The sequence below is a fragment of the Netta rufina genome (genome assembly GCF_964035555.1).
Source record: "Netta rufina genome assembly, chromosome: 5".
Lineage (NCBI taxonomy): Eukaryota > Metazoa > Chordata > Aves > Anseriformes > Anatidae > Netta > Netta rufina.
The window spans coordinates 61,448,015-61,462,216 of NC_140128.1; the positions used below are offsets into that span (position 1 = coordinate 61,448,015).

The 14,202-nt window shown below is 46.9% G+C and overlaps 1 protein-coding gene across 2 annotated transcripts; it reads right to left on the reverse strand.

Annotated features, from left to right (window-relative positions):
- Positions 1-6,027: 6,027 nt before the first annotated feature.
- SOCS4 (suppressor of cytokine signaling 4) lies at positions 6,028-14,111 on the reverse strand. Of its 2 annotated transcripts, XM_084286878.1 has the most exons (3): positions 13,990-14,108; positions 8,259-8,341; positions 6,028-7,814 (listed from the first exon to the last, which is right to left on the reverse strand). In XM_084286878.1, exon 3 carries the CDS (start codon positions 7,714-7,716, stop codon positions 6,406-6,408), a length of 1,311 nt encoding a protein of 436 aa, XP_084143004.1. In that variant the 5' UTR covers positions 7,717-7,814; positions 8,259-8,341; positions 13,990-14,108; the 3' UTR covers positions 6,028-6,405. The 2 variants fall into 2 exon arrangements, with proteins under 2 accessions (XP_084143004.1, XP_084143003.1); XM_084286877.1 differs by lacking the exon at positions 8,259-8,341 and having other exon boundaries at positions 13,990-14,111.
- Positions 14,112-14,202: the final 91 nt, after the last annotated feature.

Genomic DNA, 14,202 nt, shown 5'->3' on the forward strand with positions numbered 1-14,202 from the left:
CCCAAGGCCTCAGCCTGAGAACTCATCCAATTTTTTTTGTTTGTTTGTTTAATTGGAAATAAAATTTGATAAGACAACTTTCTAACCATAACAGCACCAAACAGCAGGACCCTTACTGGGTGTTTTGTCCAAAGTGAAACTTCACGCGACTCCACATAAAGACCTGACCTAGAAATACCATCCTGTAACTGCTCCAAAGGACAAAACCCAGCCTTTTCTTTAAAAACAAACCAGAACAAACCCAAAATAATACACTTTCACACAAGCGATGGGTTGTAGTCTATTCCAATTGACATGCTTAGAGAAAAAGATTTGGCAATGAACCTGCTCATCTGCAACAAACTCAGGTGTACCCTTAGCTAGTGGGTGAAAATGAGGTTGTGATTATTAATATTATTATTATTTTTTTTTCTCAAAGAATTAAAAAGAGAGAAAGGAAAATGAGCTGGAACAGCTCCTGCCCTGCGCTGGATTCAGACCCTGCTGAAGCTGCTCCTTCCCAGCGATGGCTTCATGCCGGTGCGTGGCAGCACGTAATGAGCCTGTTTTTTTTTTTTTCTGCTGCATCATTTTGATAGATGGGCAACAGGAAGGCAGGGAGACAAACGGGTTTGGGTTCTGCAGGGCATGCTCTTTGCAGGAAGGGAGAGAAATCCTCACTCCACGGGGCGATTCGTGGTGCTCTTGTTTCAGCCACTTGCTCTGATCAGCCTGTGCTGGGGGAGCAGGAGAGAGGCAAAGGCAAGGAATTACATTTGAAATGCTTGGTTCTGCTTCTTGTAAAGGCAGAGATGCCGCACGCTGGTCGGCCTGCTTTTGGCCCTCTACAGTGGCCAGACTTCCCTAATGGGCTAATGAGCCTGCTACGGTTTTTAATTACACTCATATGTCGCAGCAACCGCAGGAGCTGTGTCTCCAACCCGAACATCCCCATGACTGGTCCCACACACACTGCTCAAGCAGTAAAACCCCTCAAGCATCCACGCCAGGGAATCCTTGGGGCACTTGTTCACCCTCCCTAGACCTGCAGGGAGCCCTGCAGGAAGGTGCTCGCCGCGGGGAGGCCACGTTTTGGCCAGATAATGCAGCAGAGCTACCCAGGGGGTTATTGAAATGGATGCAGGGAGCAGGGAAATTACTGCGACTCGCCTCAGCCCCATGCTATAGATTTTGTCTGCATAAATTATATATTTACATTCAAAACTCTATTATTCATTGAGTTGAGTAAACAAGTATTGATTTTTACACTGCAGCACAGACGAGTATTTCTAAGGGCGCGGGGGCTGCTCTCGCCTTCTTGGTAACCCTGACCTCATCCGTGCTTCCTGCCAGCAGGATTTAACGTGGACCATCAAGTTTACAAAATCAGCTTGCTGTCACCGCGCCGAAAGGAAATCAATGGGCTTTGCTTTCTGAATGGGCAGCTTCTCCTCCCCCACCACGTCACGCGCGGCTCGTCCCACCACGGCACATCCACGTTTCAGATGCGGAAGCAGGCAGATGCCGGCGGAGAGAAAGGAAAGGATGCATGAAATGAGCTCAGCTTGTCAGGTAACAGCGGCTCTCCCTCCATCGGGGAAGAGGCAGCAGCAGTGGCTGTGTGAATCTAGCACAAAGAGCAATCTTTGGCGCATAAAACCATGATCACACTGCAGAGCTCAAGCAAACCACCTGAGAAAGCCCCTACGATCACTGCAGGAGCTTGTACTGGGATTCCTCCACTGATTTCTCCACCAAATGTATGATATTTCCATGCACATTCAGGGGTGGCAGAAAAAAAAACAACCCTTAACTGCATTATTCAGTGCTACGTTATTTCAGAGGTTAACCAAAATCACTTACTTCATAGCTAACTTTGCTATATGGAAGCAATGTACAAGTTCCTTATTGGATTTTTATTACAGGTAAAATTGACAGCGAAAATCACTAGGATATACTTAAAAATGGGAAGGAAATGTACGTTTACAATAAAAAGGTCTCTGAAGGTCTCTTGTTTCATAGGAAGGAAGCTGTCTTTATATTACATGAACTATAAAAAATGATTAAAACTGAAGAGAGACAGGAAGCTGATAATTTGATTTATCATCTTAATGGCTATGATTCATGAATAAATAATATAATGGTTTATGTCTCTCTTGTAAAAGAAGTAGAGAAGAGCAATTTGTCTAATAAATGACTTCAAAAATTACAGCTGAGTCTTGTTTGCCACATTTGTTCTATTTAAAAAGAATGAGCAAGTATCTTATTTCTTATTACTTACTAGGACATTTGTTGTATTATTTATAAGAGTCAAAAACCTTAACTAAAAGCCACTCATCTCTGACCACAGTCTCCCATTAGCTTTAAATTCAGGAAAGAGAAAGGGATTGATCACTAGATCAATAAATCTAACCTTAGAGCTGACTAAAAGCTTCCTTTAACCTCCTTCCTACAGCATCCTTTTTCAAAATTAAAGCATCCCCCTTTTTAATTATTTAAGAGCACGTCAATTTTACAGTAAGGCCATGTATGACTGCATCACGCAAGGATTTCTTTTCCAGATTGGGAACACACCCGCATCTTTGAAAGAAAAGCGTTTAAATTAAGATCACTATTTTTTTTATTTTTTTTTTTTTAGCTCAATATGCTACTGAAGAAATAAGCATCCTGTTCCGAATGCGCCCCAGATTTCATCGTGACGGCTGCTGAGAACAGGGGATGAAGGAGGACTGAATGCTCCCGGTGGCTGGACAGACAAACCACCCAAATCCATCACTGAGTCTGGCGGAGCGAGGTCGCTCAGCGTTGATGGCGCTGCGCCTACACAGCTGCACAAAGTCACTTCAGGCAAAAGCAAATGCCAGAGAACATAATTAACGGAGCGAGCGTTTGTCTTTTAAACCGTCCTGTAAAAAGAGCTCGTGTGTGTCCTTGGCCCAGCGTGCCTCAAGAGCCTGGCTTCCCTCCCCCTTATCAAAATCATGTATCAAAATCAGACCCTGTTTCTTACCAGCTCACGCCGATGCAACGCTGTGTTTCTGCAGAACCACAGGCCAATGTAGTCGAGCCCTCACAACAACAGAAACCACTTCAGGGCCATGATCCCTGATGTAAAGCTGGCTGGGAGCCTCAAAACACAGGGGCTGTGGCCAGGGCCAATTTAGGAGTACGTCCTCATCCGCCTCAAGCTCTTGTTTTTCCCCACATCCCCATTCCTTTCTTTGTTCCACGTTTAATCTTTATCCCCAAGAACCTGCCAACTTTATCCCACAGGAACCTGGGATGAGGAGATGGCAGTTCTTACCCTGTTCCTGGGGCTCTCTGAGAAAAGTCTAAAGGGCTTCAATACTGAACTTCAAGACTTGGTTGTTCCTGGAACATACTTCAGAGAGCTAATGCCAGGAATTATAAACTATTCTTTGAGTAATCAGCACCGGTAAGACTGTTAGTGGTGAGAGCAGGAAGAGAACCTTTGGATGACAAATCTTTGCGTGTCATGAAGCCAGTTATTTTCTACAAGGCTTACTCAAAAAAAAAAAAAATAAATAAAATAAATTACATGGATTTAAGCAAAACAGATTTTGAGTTTTCATGTTTCATAAAAACCTGTGTACTTTGGGAAATGTCTCCCTCACAGGCTGCACAAATCTACACAGTTCAGGCTGTCAGAAGATACTGAGGTCACACAGGCATGGCTTGGACAAACAAACAGGAGAAACGTAGGGTGAATTTCCACCAGGGCCCATTCAGGGGTTATTTTCTACATATGATTTCTCTAAATAGATGCAACTCATTGGCCTGTGGTCAACAGGCACTATTTTTACATGCAGCACCTCCATTCCCCAACTGCTATATTATATAGGTCTCCTAAAACTGGAGTGCTCAAGACAGTTTTGGTGTAAGCGATGCATCAGCAGCACTTGACTGCTGAAGCCATGTAGGCTGTGCATGGAACGACACCAAAATCACAGCAAGTTGTAGACCTCTAACCCAAAAAGGTTCTTTCATTTTGAGGGGACAAAATCCCTGCTGGCTTTGAAGGAGACGGTGGCCTTCGCCAAGTTTCAAAACAGGTAAGGCTTTTGGTGGAAATCTAGATGTTGTGGGCTTGCGATAAATATAATAATGGCAATTTCCAACTAAAATTGAGCTTTTTGCCCTAAGAGTTTCTGGAAGTTTTAATTAAGCAGCCTGCATCTGTGAAGTTAGATTTCAAACCAATTGTTTTGTATCACAGCAGCATTTTGGTCTAACATGCACAGCGTAATAAAAAAAAGCAGAACAAAGATGATCCCTGCTATTCATTCACTTTGTATGTAGAAAATAGCAGTGGTAGATAAAGAAGAAACAGATTTACTAATCCAAAGCTGTTCTCGACAGAACCCAGCTTATGCAAAAAGTAATACCAGTTGAATGGAAGCAGCACGAGGGAAATATTACCAAAAGAAAAGGGTAATTTTTTGGACATCAGTCATACAACCATCATTTGCATACGGAGGAGGAAGAATCTCAGCTGGTATCAACTGTTGTAAGTGCATCAATAAAGCCACGCTGATTTATAGCAGCTGAGAGTCTGTCCTGCAGCGTATTCACCCGTGTGCGATGCGATAGATTGATGTGTTTGCGTTTTCTCCCTGGAGACTTTGGTTTGAAACCTATTTAAAACACAGTGAAAACAAACTGGCTGGTCTCTAAGCAGATGTCCCTGGAAATCTGCTTACATCACAGCGACAGCAGATCAGGGGAAAGGCTACGCTCGCTCAGGGGCAAGCAGGACTCTGCTGGAGTTGCCTGGCAAACCTCCTCGACTCACAAATTCCCAGGGTGCTGGACAAGGTGAAATTGAGGTATTCAAAGCGAAATGCTGCTTGTGCTGCTGTAGCATTTAGTCTGCAATCCGGGAGGGAGACCGCACGGCACGCTCCCCCTCTGAGCCTGCACACGTATGTAGCCTCACGCACCCGGGTCATTGCCAATTTTTGATAAGATCTCCGGCACGCACGCGGAAAATTAGACATCTGTAATTCCGCCTGCTTTGGGTCTCACTTTCAAAGGCGTTTCAGGAGGATACAAACACTCCCTGGGATCAAAGGGGAAGAAAACAGTACGGCTGTTGTCACTGCAGTTAGGTGATCTGCGAGCACGTGCGGGCGAAGCCACCAGAACCACAGGTTGCTCCTCGTGGAGCCCTTACCCAAGGCCAGCCTGGAAAATGCTCTAGTTTTGTGCCTGGACCTAGAGCCTGAGTCTCCTTGGGATCTCACCAATAATTCAGCAGCAGATCTGACCATCCACACACCGTAAGTAATGCTTTTAGGGGCATTATCATGGTTTTCCCCGTACACGTTGCAAGAAAAATGCACACACTTTTTTTTCCAGCTATACTTAACAACTAAAAAACCCTCCCACTAACAACGTGAGAAAGCTATTCACCACCTCAGGATCAAACAAATAGGATCAGATAGTTTAATATGCATAAATCGTCCAAGATTAAGGAAATATCTGCCTTCCCACCCCATGCTTTATCAACTCAGACCAGCAGCCCCTAGAGTGAAAACTGGCTATTGCCCATAACGAAACAGGAACAGAGAAACAGTTGCCAAGTCCAAGCCCCATCTATCACAAGTGGCTGCATCATTGCCCCTTCCAGACACCAAGCAAACCCCAGTTTCTGAGCAGTTTGCTTTTTCCTGCTGTTATAGAAATGAAATTCTACTCCAGAACCCCACTGCTGATGAGTGAGCCTTCCTCCTTTCCAGCCCAAATCCTTTCCCGACCAGTTTGTGCATGTTTGTTCCTGTACTGAGCGTTGTCCTTAGCTTGAATTGTTTTCTCCCTGGCGTTTAGCCCCCTGATGTATTTATAGCAAGATCGTATCCTCTTTCAAACTTCATTTTGCTAGGAATAGTCATGTTAGAAATAGACCGATGAATTTCCTACATTAAATATGGGCGCACACACACACACACACACACACAGAGACTAGAGCACTCGTTTTAAAAGAAATGCAGAAAATAGAGATGAGTCAATCTTTAGTTAATGTGCATTATTTCAAACATCTCAGCAACATATGTAAATTACAATATAAAAGACAGATCAAGTTCAAAACTGATTTTTTTAAGGTTTTTAGATCTAAAGACTATCCACCTATAGAAATACCAGAAAGCCTACCTGAAATTCCATAAAACTCTAGTTGGGGAACAGTACTGAAAGCCCACAAGGAATACCATTTCTAAAAAGAGACTCGGGAAGACTCAAAGTACGTCTGGATAAAAAAGCCTTAGTCAGAGGCTAGTTGGGGTTGTAAATAATCTGCAGAAGAAGGGGAAAAAAAGTCAAAATGACATTAAGGAACTTAAAAGGAGGAAAGACTGAACACAAATTGATCTGTTGAGAGACAATTTCATTCTTTCATAAAAATATTTTCTAGCTTTGCTGCTCTGGCACATCAATCCTGAGTACTCTAACTTTCGATTTGTAGTGATATTCCTTCAAATACAGCTTCACTGACGGAGGAATAGGAAGTGCATCGATGCCGTCGTAAGTGGTACAGTTGCAAATAACTGTTCTACATATATGTTGGAGAGAAAAAGGAAAGGTCCTGTTTAATGGAGTGGACAGAAGAGGTTCAAAGAACATACAGGAGCTCGGATCTTTGTAGTGCTCTAGGAGTCCCGTGATGTCCGGGGAGTGGAAGACGCACGGATCGTGGGCATCGAAGCTGAAGTTGTGATTCCACTGCTCTATCCGCGCGTGGAGGGAGCGGCTGTAGCGCCTGAAGCTCACCGAAAACAAGTAGTCTTCTTGGGCAGAATCTCGTAACAGAAACGTTCCCTCCGGCTTGCCTTCCAGCAGTGCTTCGGCGGCGTATTTATCCATGACTCCCCAGTAGCAGGGGTTGTTGTTGATCTGAAGGAGGTCTGGGACCAGGCAGTGGACATAATCGATCTGCGTGTGGTATTTTGGGGGCGTTTCCATCCGCAGCAGCTCGTCGTCGGTTTCCCATTTGGGCTTGTTTCTTTTCCTAGAGCTCGTGCACAGCGTAATAACTTCGTCGTCGGAGTCCATGTCGCTCTCCTCTTTACTGCTCCGCACCACCTTACCCAGCACCAGCTCCGACCTCGAGTCCCCCCTGGAGGAAATGCCATCGGGAAACTCACAGGACTGGGAGGGAGACTCCGTTCCCCCGTTGGCTACCTCGTCGTCTCGCAGGTGATCCTCCTTCTCCTCGTTTTGGGATAAATCAGCGATTATCCAGTCATCTGCCTTTTGGCTGATGGGGGCTGTATGCCTTTTAATCAAGTGCCACCGAAAAGCGAGCTCTGAGCGCGGAGGAAAAGGACACTTATCTAGCATGAGTTCACTGATATGAATTTTCCTTTTCGACTGGAGCCCTGAGGCATGCCGACTGCTGCAGTTCTTTATGGGAAAGCACTGACCCACAGCATCCTGCAATTTCTGTTTGAGAGAGCGGCCCAAAAACCTGTGACCACAGGAGCGATCTAGATCCAGCTCGATAGAGGAGCAGCTGTATTTCCTCTCCTGGCTCTTTAAATTAGACCCTGATCTTCCCACAGCGCTTGCAGTTTCAGCATCAGAACAGTGCTCGCTCTTTTTTGACCAGGAGAGCTTCTTCCCGCTCCACACGTAACCATCCTTTCTGTCCGCGCTTCTGCTCCGGCTGCTTTTGGGTCTGACATCTGCGTTTTTAACGTTACTGTCCTTATTGTCTGCCATTTTGAGAGCTTTGCTCCACGAGTTTCCAGAAAACGCGCTGTTTTCCTCGTAGGGTTCTCCACGCGAGGAAGCTTCGTTGAGGCACCTTCTGAGAGTACCTGAGGAAAAAGAGAAGGCAGAGAGGTTAACGGCTTCGCACGCACACGACACAAGACCGATGCCCGTGTACACATGACAACAGAAACCATTAATCGCTAGCCACGTATAATAAAGATCAAGCTGAATTCTTGAGAGCACTCCACAAACACCGCCCTGATCCCAGACAGGGCTCTCTTAACCCTTTCTTCTCAGAAGTTTCCTCCAGAGCAAACCATCCAGTGAGTTTTTAGAGCACCCGTTCTGACTACGAAGCAGAGCAGAAAGTTTTGGGCGTTGGCACTCCTCCTTCACCAGGGTCCGTTTCAAAATGAAGCCTTTCACGTGGCAGGTGGCACTGCTTCGGCTGTTTATTGAGCAAGTTCTGCATCTCTTCCAAATAACCTTTCAAGAAGGAACAAGCCAGAGCAGAAACAAGTAGGTCAGAGTACAAAGAGCTACTGTACCTAGATGATACGCCTGTTTGCTGCTAATCCACGGGGTGGGATGCCAGAGATCTTATTCTTAACTGACACTTCTGGGTCACTTTCTGGGTAAAAAAAAAAAAAAAATAAACTATATCAGTCACAGATTCTGTCAATTTCTGAAAGCTGTTTTCCCTCTGCCTTTTAAAACGGAGCTGGAAAATACTGAGCCCCTAAGGGATTGAAATATCTGGGGCTTTACATACTGAAAAGGATTAAAACAAATCCAGTCCCTTACTAAAAGCAATTTTAAAAGGCCATGAAAGATGGAACTGCTTATTACTCATTAGAGAAGAAAGTTTACATTATTAAAATCAGCGCTGCTCTGAGACCCACGGTTGCTGATTTAATTCTCTTTTGTTTCCAAAAGCGCATTGAATTCTCACACAGATAAGAGATTTCCTTCTGAATGCTGCACTTTGAGAAAAAAAAATCAAAAATTCCTCTTTTGATTACTCGGTTGAAAGTAGAGCAGGGATTTTTTTTTCAAGGTACACAGAGAGCAATATGCTCTGCGTGCTACGCTCTCCCAGGGCATGGCAGAAAGGCTCTCCATCACGTACCATCACTCTTTTTGCACCAAAAGTAGATCCAGCTCCTGCCTTCCACTGTTTTGTGGTGGTGGTTTTGTTTTTTTTTTTTAAATGAACTAATTGACATGGTAAATACTAAGCAGGAAAAGCGAAGGGCATCCACTTCCTCTCTCCATTCAATCCATTCTCATCATTAGGATTAGGCAGCATGACACAATCTCCCTGCAGTCCCCGAGGGGCCGAGCAGGCTGAGGTCTCGCCTCTGCTTTCAGTAAAAGACTAAGGCTGCCGTGCCAAGGGCTTACATGCAAGATGTGGACCAAATGCATCCCAGATGTAACTTTCACCAAGGAATTTTTGACATTGCGTTCATTATTCACAAGCCACAAACCTGAGGGGGGGAAGGGAAAGGGAGGGAAAGGTGGGGAAAAGAAAAGAGATGAAAAAAATGTGGAAGGAGGGGAAGAAAAGTAAAAACACTGCAAATGTGTGGAAAAATCTAGCATTAGAGCCATGGAGATGAGCAATACCTCACTGCAAGCAAGGGGAGTCAGGGAACGGGGTCCATGTCTTCAGCAATTACAAACCATCAAATATTAAAGATTGCTTTCTTCTCCCAAGATTTTGCACACAACTTTTTGGTGAAAACATTGCAGATGCAATACTGAGAGGAGAAAGGCAGTATTTGAGACCCAAACCTCCTTTATTTAGACCAGGGTTCAGTGACTGCTTTTGAAACGTTTACATTTGGTCATCCAGAAGCTTAAAATTGCTTCTGGAGCAGTGAATTTTCTCCACAATGATTAAAAAAAAAAACCAAAAACCACCAACAACATCCCCCCCATCTCATTCGCCCTGGTGATAATCTGAAATAACTGCTGAAAAACAAAATTCAGCCTGTGGTAAATTTCCTTAGCTATGTATAAGGGATTTTTAATTGGAAGGAGAGATAGCATTTAGGGTGCAAAGTCAAGTACTTAAAAATTAGGGTATGACAGTTTGTAATTGCTTCTGAAACCTTCAATTATCTCATTCTGCACATCCAGCCCTTATAAGGGGTAGGAATAGGCAGAATACAGGCTTTTAATTAAAAACTGCAAAACGTGCAAACCCCCAAAGTGCTGAGAGGGCCTGATATCCCCCAACGTGACAGCACGGCCTTGCAACTGCGAGAACTTCAGTGCTTGGTGTCATTTCTATCTGGGTTGTCGTCGTGTTTGGCTGTAAAGCCGCGTTCCCCTCCCTGCCTTTCTCCTGTCGCGTACCATTAGCGGTATCTGAACCCTGAAACTCCAAGCGAGGCGGCAGCACATGATGTTTTAAGACATGCCCCATTAGCCAGCAGCACACAAAGCTGTTCCTGAGGGTTTGGAGGCTGCTGGGAGTGAGGCGCCAACCCTGCCATGTCACGGGAGTAATTGCTACGCCCATGGGAAGAGCGTGGAGCACGTGAAAAAAAAAAGGGGATGTTGTCCTACAAAAGGCAGGTTCGAAGCTGAAATTGTGAGGGAAGAGTAAAGTGCTCAATGTGTAACGCAGGAGGCAAAGCTGCTGTTCCCAGCTCTGCTGCAAGCCGCATCCTGAAGCATCCCCTACCAAAAAGGACGGTGGGTGCCCAAATCCTGGTGTCCTGTGCTCCAGCGAGGGGTCATCCTTCAGGCTTTCCCCAGTCTGTGATTCAGAGCCCTGCCTGTAGCATGGGGACCAAAAATAATGTGGGTAGAAAGACACAAAGGACAGCGAGGCATCTGGGGCTGTATCCACACTGCATGCTATGCACCTAAACCAATCTTCCCTTGTGCTGCAGACCCGCGAGGAAAATACGACGTCCCCTACATCCATTAATGGCTGCACACAACTCAAAGAGCAGGAGAATAAAAAAAGGGAGAATAAAACCCAGGGAACACAGAGCGGGCTTTTCCCTGCAGGCAGCACTAAATGGAGAAGTCGTGCAGCGCACAGCTTACGGATGTCAGGTCTGAGATCTTCCCTGCTGCAACAAAGCGAAGAGACAGGCGCTGGTAGGTAACGACACAGACATGAGCAGCTCTCTGCCTACAGAAGCTTTCTTCTAAGCAGGGACACCTCAGGCATCTCAGAAGCAGAAGGATTTGACAAAAACCTCACATTGAAACTCTAAACAAACGGCAGCGGGAAAGCAGCGTGCGGGGATAAACAGAGTTCACATCAGGCCACAGGATCCGGCTTGCAGTTCAAGGTTATCCAGCACTGCCACGGCTCACAGTCCCCGAGGACAGGCAGGGAGCGGGGTGGTTTCTGTTGTTGTTTTCACCACGGGCACAGCTCCTGAGCACGAAATGCCTCTTTGCTCCGTCCGCAGCGAGCTTCGGAGGGGGATGGGGCAGCCGTCCGCTCCCAACGCTTTTTCCTTCCAGCACCCATGCCCGGACACTCAAACTTCAAGCCTGAACTACAGGTAGTACCTAGCAGCTATTCTGAGGCAATACAAATATCACCTCCTAGCCAGAGGTAAAATGCCACGGACAACTGCGATAAGACTCGCCAGATGTCTGTTTAAATCAGCTGCAAAACACCCAGGAACTCCGAGAGCAGAATCAGAACCACGAGTGTTGACAGACTTCACCCCCCCAATAAATACTGAATTGCTTTAACCAGATATTTTTGTCCTCAGCCTCTAGCGCAGAGCCCCCAGGTCCTTTCTGTCAAGCTGCTTTGGTTTCTGTGTAAAGAAGAAACAGAACAGCACGATGCCCCCAGGCACTGGGTGAAATGGACGCCCAGGGCCGCCAGCCCAACCTCTTGCTGGAAGCCTTCCACGTCCTGCAAGCCTCCAAGGATGGAGGTCCCACCAGCTCTGGGGACAACCTCCTGAACGGCCCTCCTAACAAGAAAGCACTCCTGAGGTTTTCTGTTCAAGCACACAAAAGCCAAAGCGTCACTGTAGCAAGCCTCTCGTTTAACAAAAGGAGATTCACACACAGAAAATTAAATCAATTTTGGTATTGTTACAGCAGTTGATACTCTTCTAGCCCTGATAAAACCCCAAGAGGGAGGAATTAAGTTGTAATAAATTGGAGCACCCGTCCCTTTTCCTTTCAGCTTACGTAGAAGTCATTAAAAAAAAATTCTCACCAGTCACATGCTGTTTTCATTACTTTCGCCCAATTAGATTTTGGCTACGAGATCCCATTTTAAAACCTGACCTTCCACTGAAGCCGGGCTGTTACTGACTTATTTTGGAAAAAAAAGCCCGACCTGTTAAGGATAACATCGAGGCTCAATTCTCCTGGCTTAAAAATGATAATCTGAAAAGATAAAAACAGTCTGCAGTACTTCTTACCTGGAAACGCACTTGATTCTTACAGGGTCTGCATAACCCCAGAGCTCCAGGAGGAGAAGGGCAGGCAGCGATGCCCAGTTTAACCCAAAATTAAGCTCTCTTATTCCCTCCTGGGATGTGGAAGAGGTTTTGGAGGCAGGTGCTGAGGACCTCTCATACCTCCCGCTGTAGCAGCGCCCTGCTTGCAGGCGGCAGGAGCTGCTCGCCGAGCGCAGCCGCCTCTCCAGCACTAAATCAGTAACAGCTTTATGGCCCGTGACCGACACGTCGCGCTCCACCCAGAAACCCAGGAGGTGAGCCCAGCAGCTCCCGCCCTGCCGCTGCCCTCTCAAGCGGCTACACCTCCTCAGAAAGCTGAAGCTTTGGTTTCCGACCCGGATTTAAAGAATAACCTCGCACTTGACGCCTTGCCACTTCCAACAGGACCCAGCGCCGGTGCCTGCGCTCCCCTTGGTAGCACCTCCGGAGGATTACGCTACGCTTGGACTTGTAACAGCTTTTGCATTGTAAAATATTCCAGGTGCAGCTCGCATGAGACTTTCTGCCAAGCGAAATAAATAATTAAAAAACATAATAACACAGTTGGCGTGCATTCGTCTCAGCCCCAGAAGCTTGCAGGGAGGCTGCTGTAAGAATAGCTCGCTCTTCCCACTCATCTGATAAGCGGTTCAGCTCGAATCACTGTGCTAGAACACATTATCCTCACCAGAAATCACGATTTACTGAAATATGTCAGGATACACCCATGGAAAACATGTCTCCACACAGCTTCCACAAGGCTTAATAATAATGAAATCTGGGCATATTGATAAAAAAAAATATATATATAAGAGCCTGCCTACTGTCTTACTCATTCATGAAAGCACCAACAATGTGAGTGGCATAAAGAGCCCGAGCACATTTCCAGCATAAATAAATCAAGCTGCTCACCCCGACCACTGATAGATCCGCTCCAGACTAAAACTGAAGATAAAAGGTTTTTGCCTGGGAGCAAATTTTCTTAGAAGCTGGAATAAATTGGGCCAGAACATTAAAGTTGCATTAAGGAAAAATAGAGAGCCCTTTTTTTTTTTTTTTTCTTCTTACTTCGGGCATGCAGAGCTGTAACGTTTTGTCCTTTAAGAAATAATAATAAAAATAAAAAATGCCTGGCTTCTGCTTTCCAGCCTGGAAAAGCTTCATGCCGTGCCTCGCTACCTACTTCACCACAACTGCATTTGGCACCAGCGTCACGGCAGCTGTCCGTAGGGAATAATCCCCTAATTCCAGGATCTCCAGGCGGGTTCGGTCCTACAGCTTTTGTGGGGTGTGTTCCCCACAGGGAGCAGCCGATGATATTTTGTTTTTGTAGGATTTTGTCTCGACGGAGGGTTCCTGCAGCTCCTGAAGGGCTTGTGATGGACACGCAGGATTTGGATGTTGAAGAGCCGGGTACCTGGCACACCGATTTCCCTCAGAAAAACTGAATTATCGGCGCATCGAGAAGGATAAAGCCAGTTTTTGGTAGCGGGAGGGTCACGCTTCCAGCACCCCGCGTCTAACTGCCCCCCCCCCTCAGCCAGCCGGGCTGCGTTTTGGGGCCAAAATGCCCTTTTTTTTTTTTAAGGGGAGGGAGGCAACCGGGTAGGACGAGACTACCGGGGCTGTTCAGGCAGAGGCCTGGGGGGTCTGAGGAGAAGGAGAGGAAGGAGGAGGAGGTGGATGAGGAGGAGGAGATGAGGAAGAGGAGGAGGATGAAGGCCGCTGGTGCCGGTTCCCTCACGCCCGACCTCGCCGCGTCCCCTCAGGCAGCAGCCGGGCCCTGCCCGCCCCTCACGGCTCTCCCCTGCGCCCACCCTGCCCGCTTCTCGCCCCTCACCCGGCTCCGTCCCGGCTCCTTCACCCGCCGGAGCCCCTCAGCCGCCTCCTCCTCCTCCTCCGAGCGGCCCCAGCCTCTCCCACCGCCGCCGCCATCCTGCGTGTGGCGGCCGGGCCGGGCCGGCCCCCGTTAAACCCAGCTCCGCCCCGGGCCTGACGGGCTCCGGGCCGGCCCCTGGGGCGGGCACCGAGAGCCCAGCGCGGGAAGGCTCCA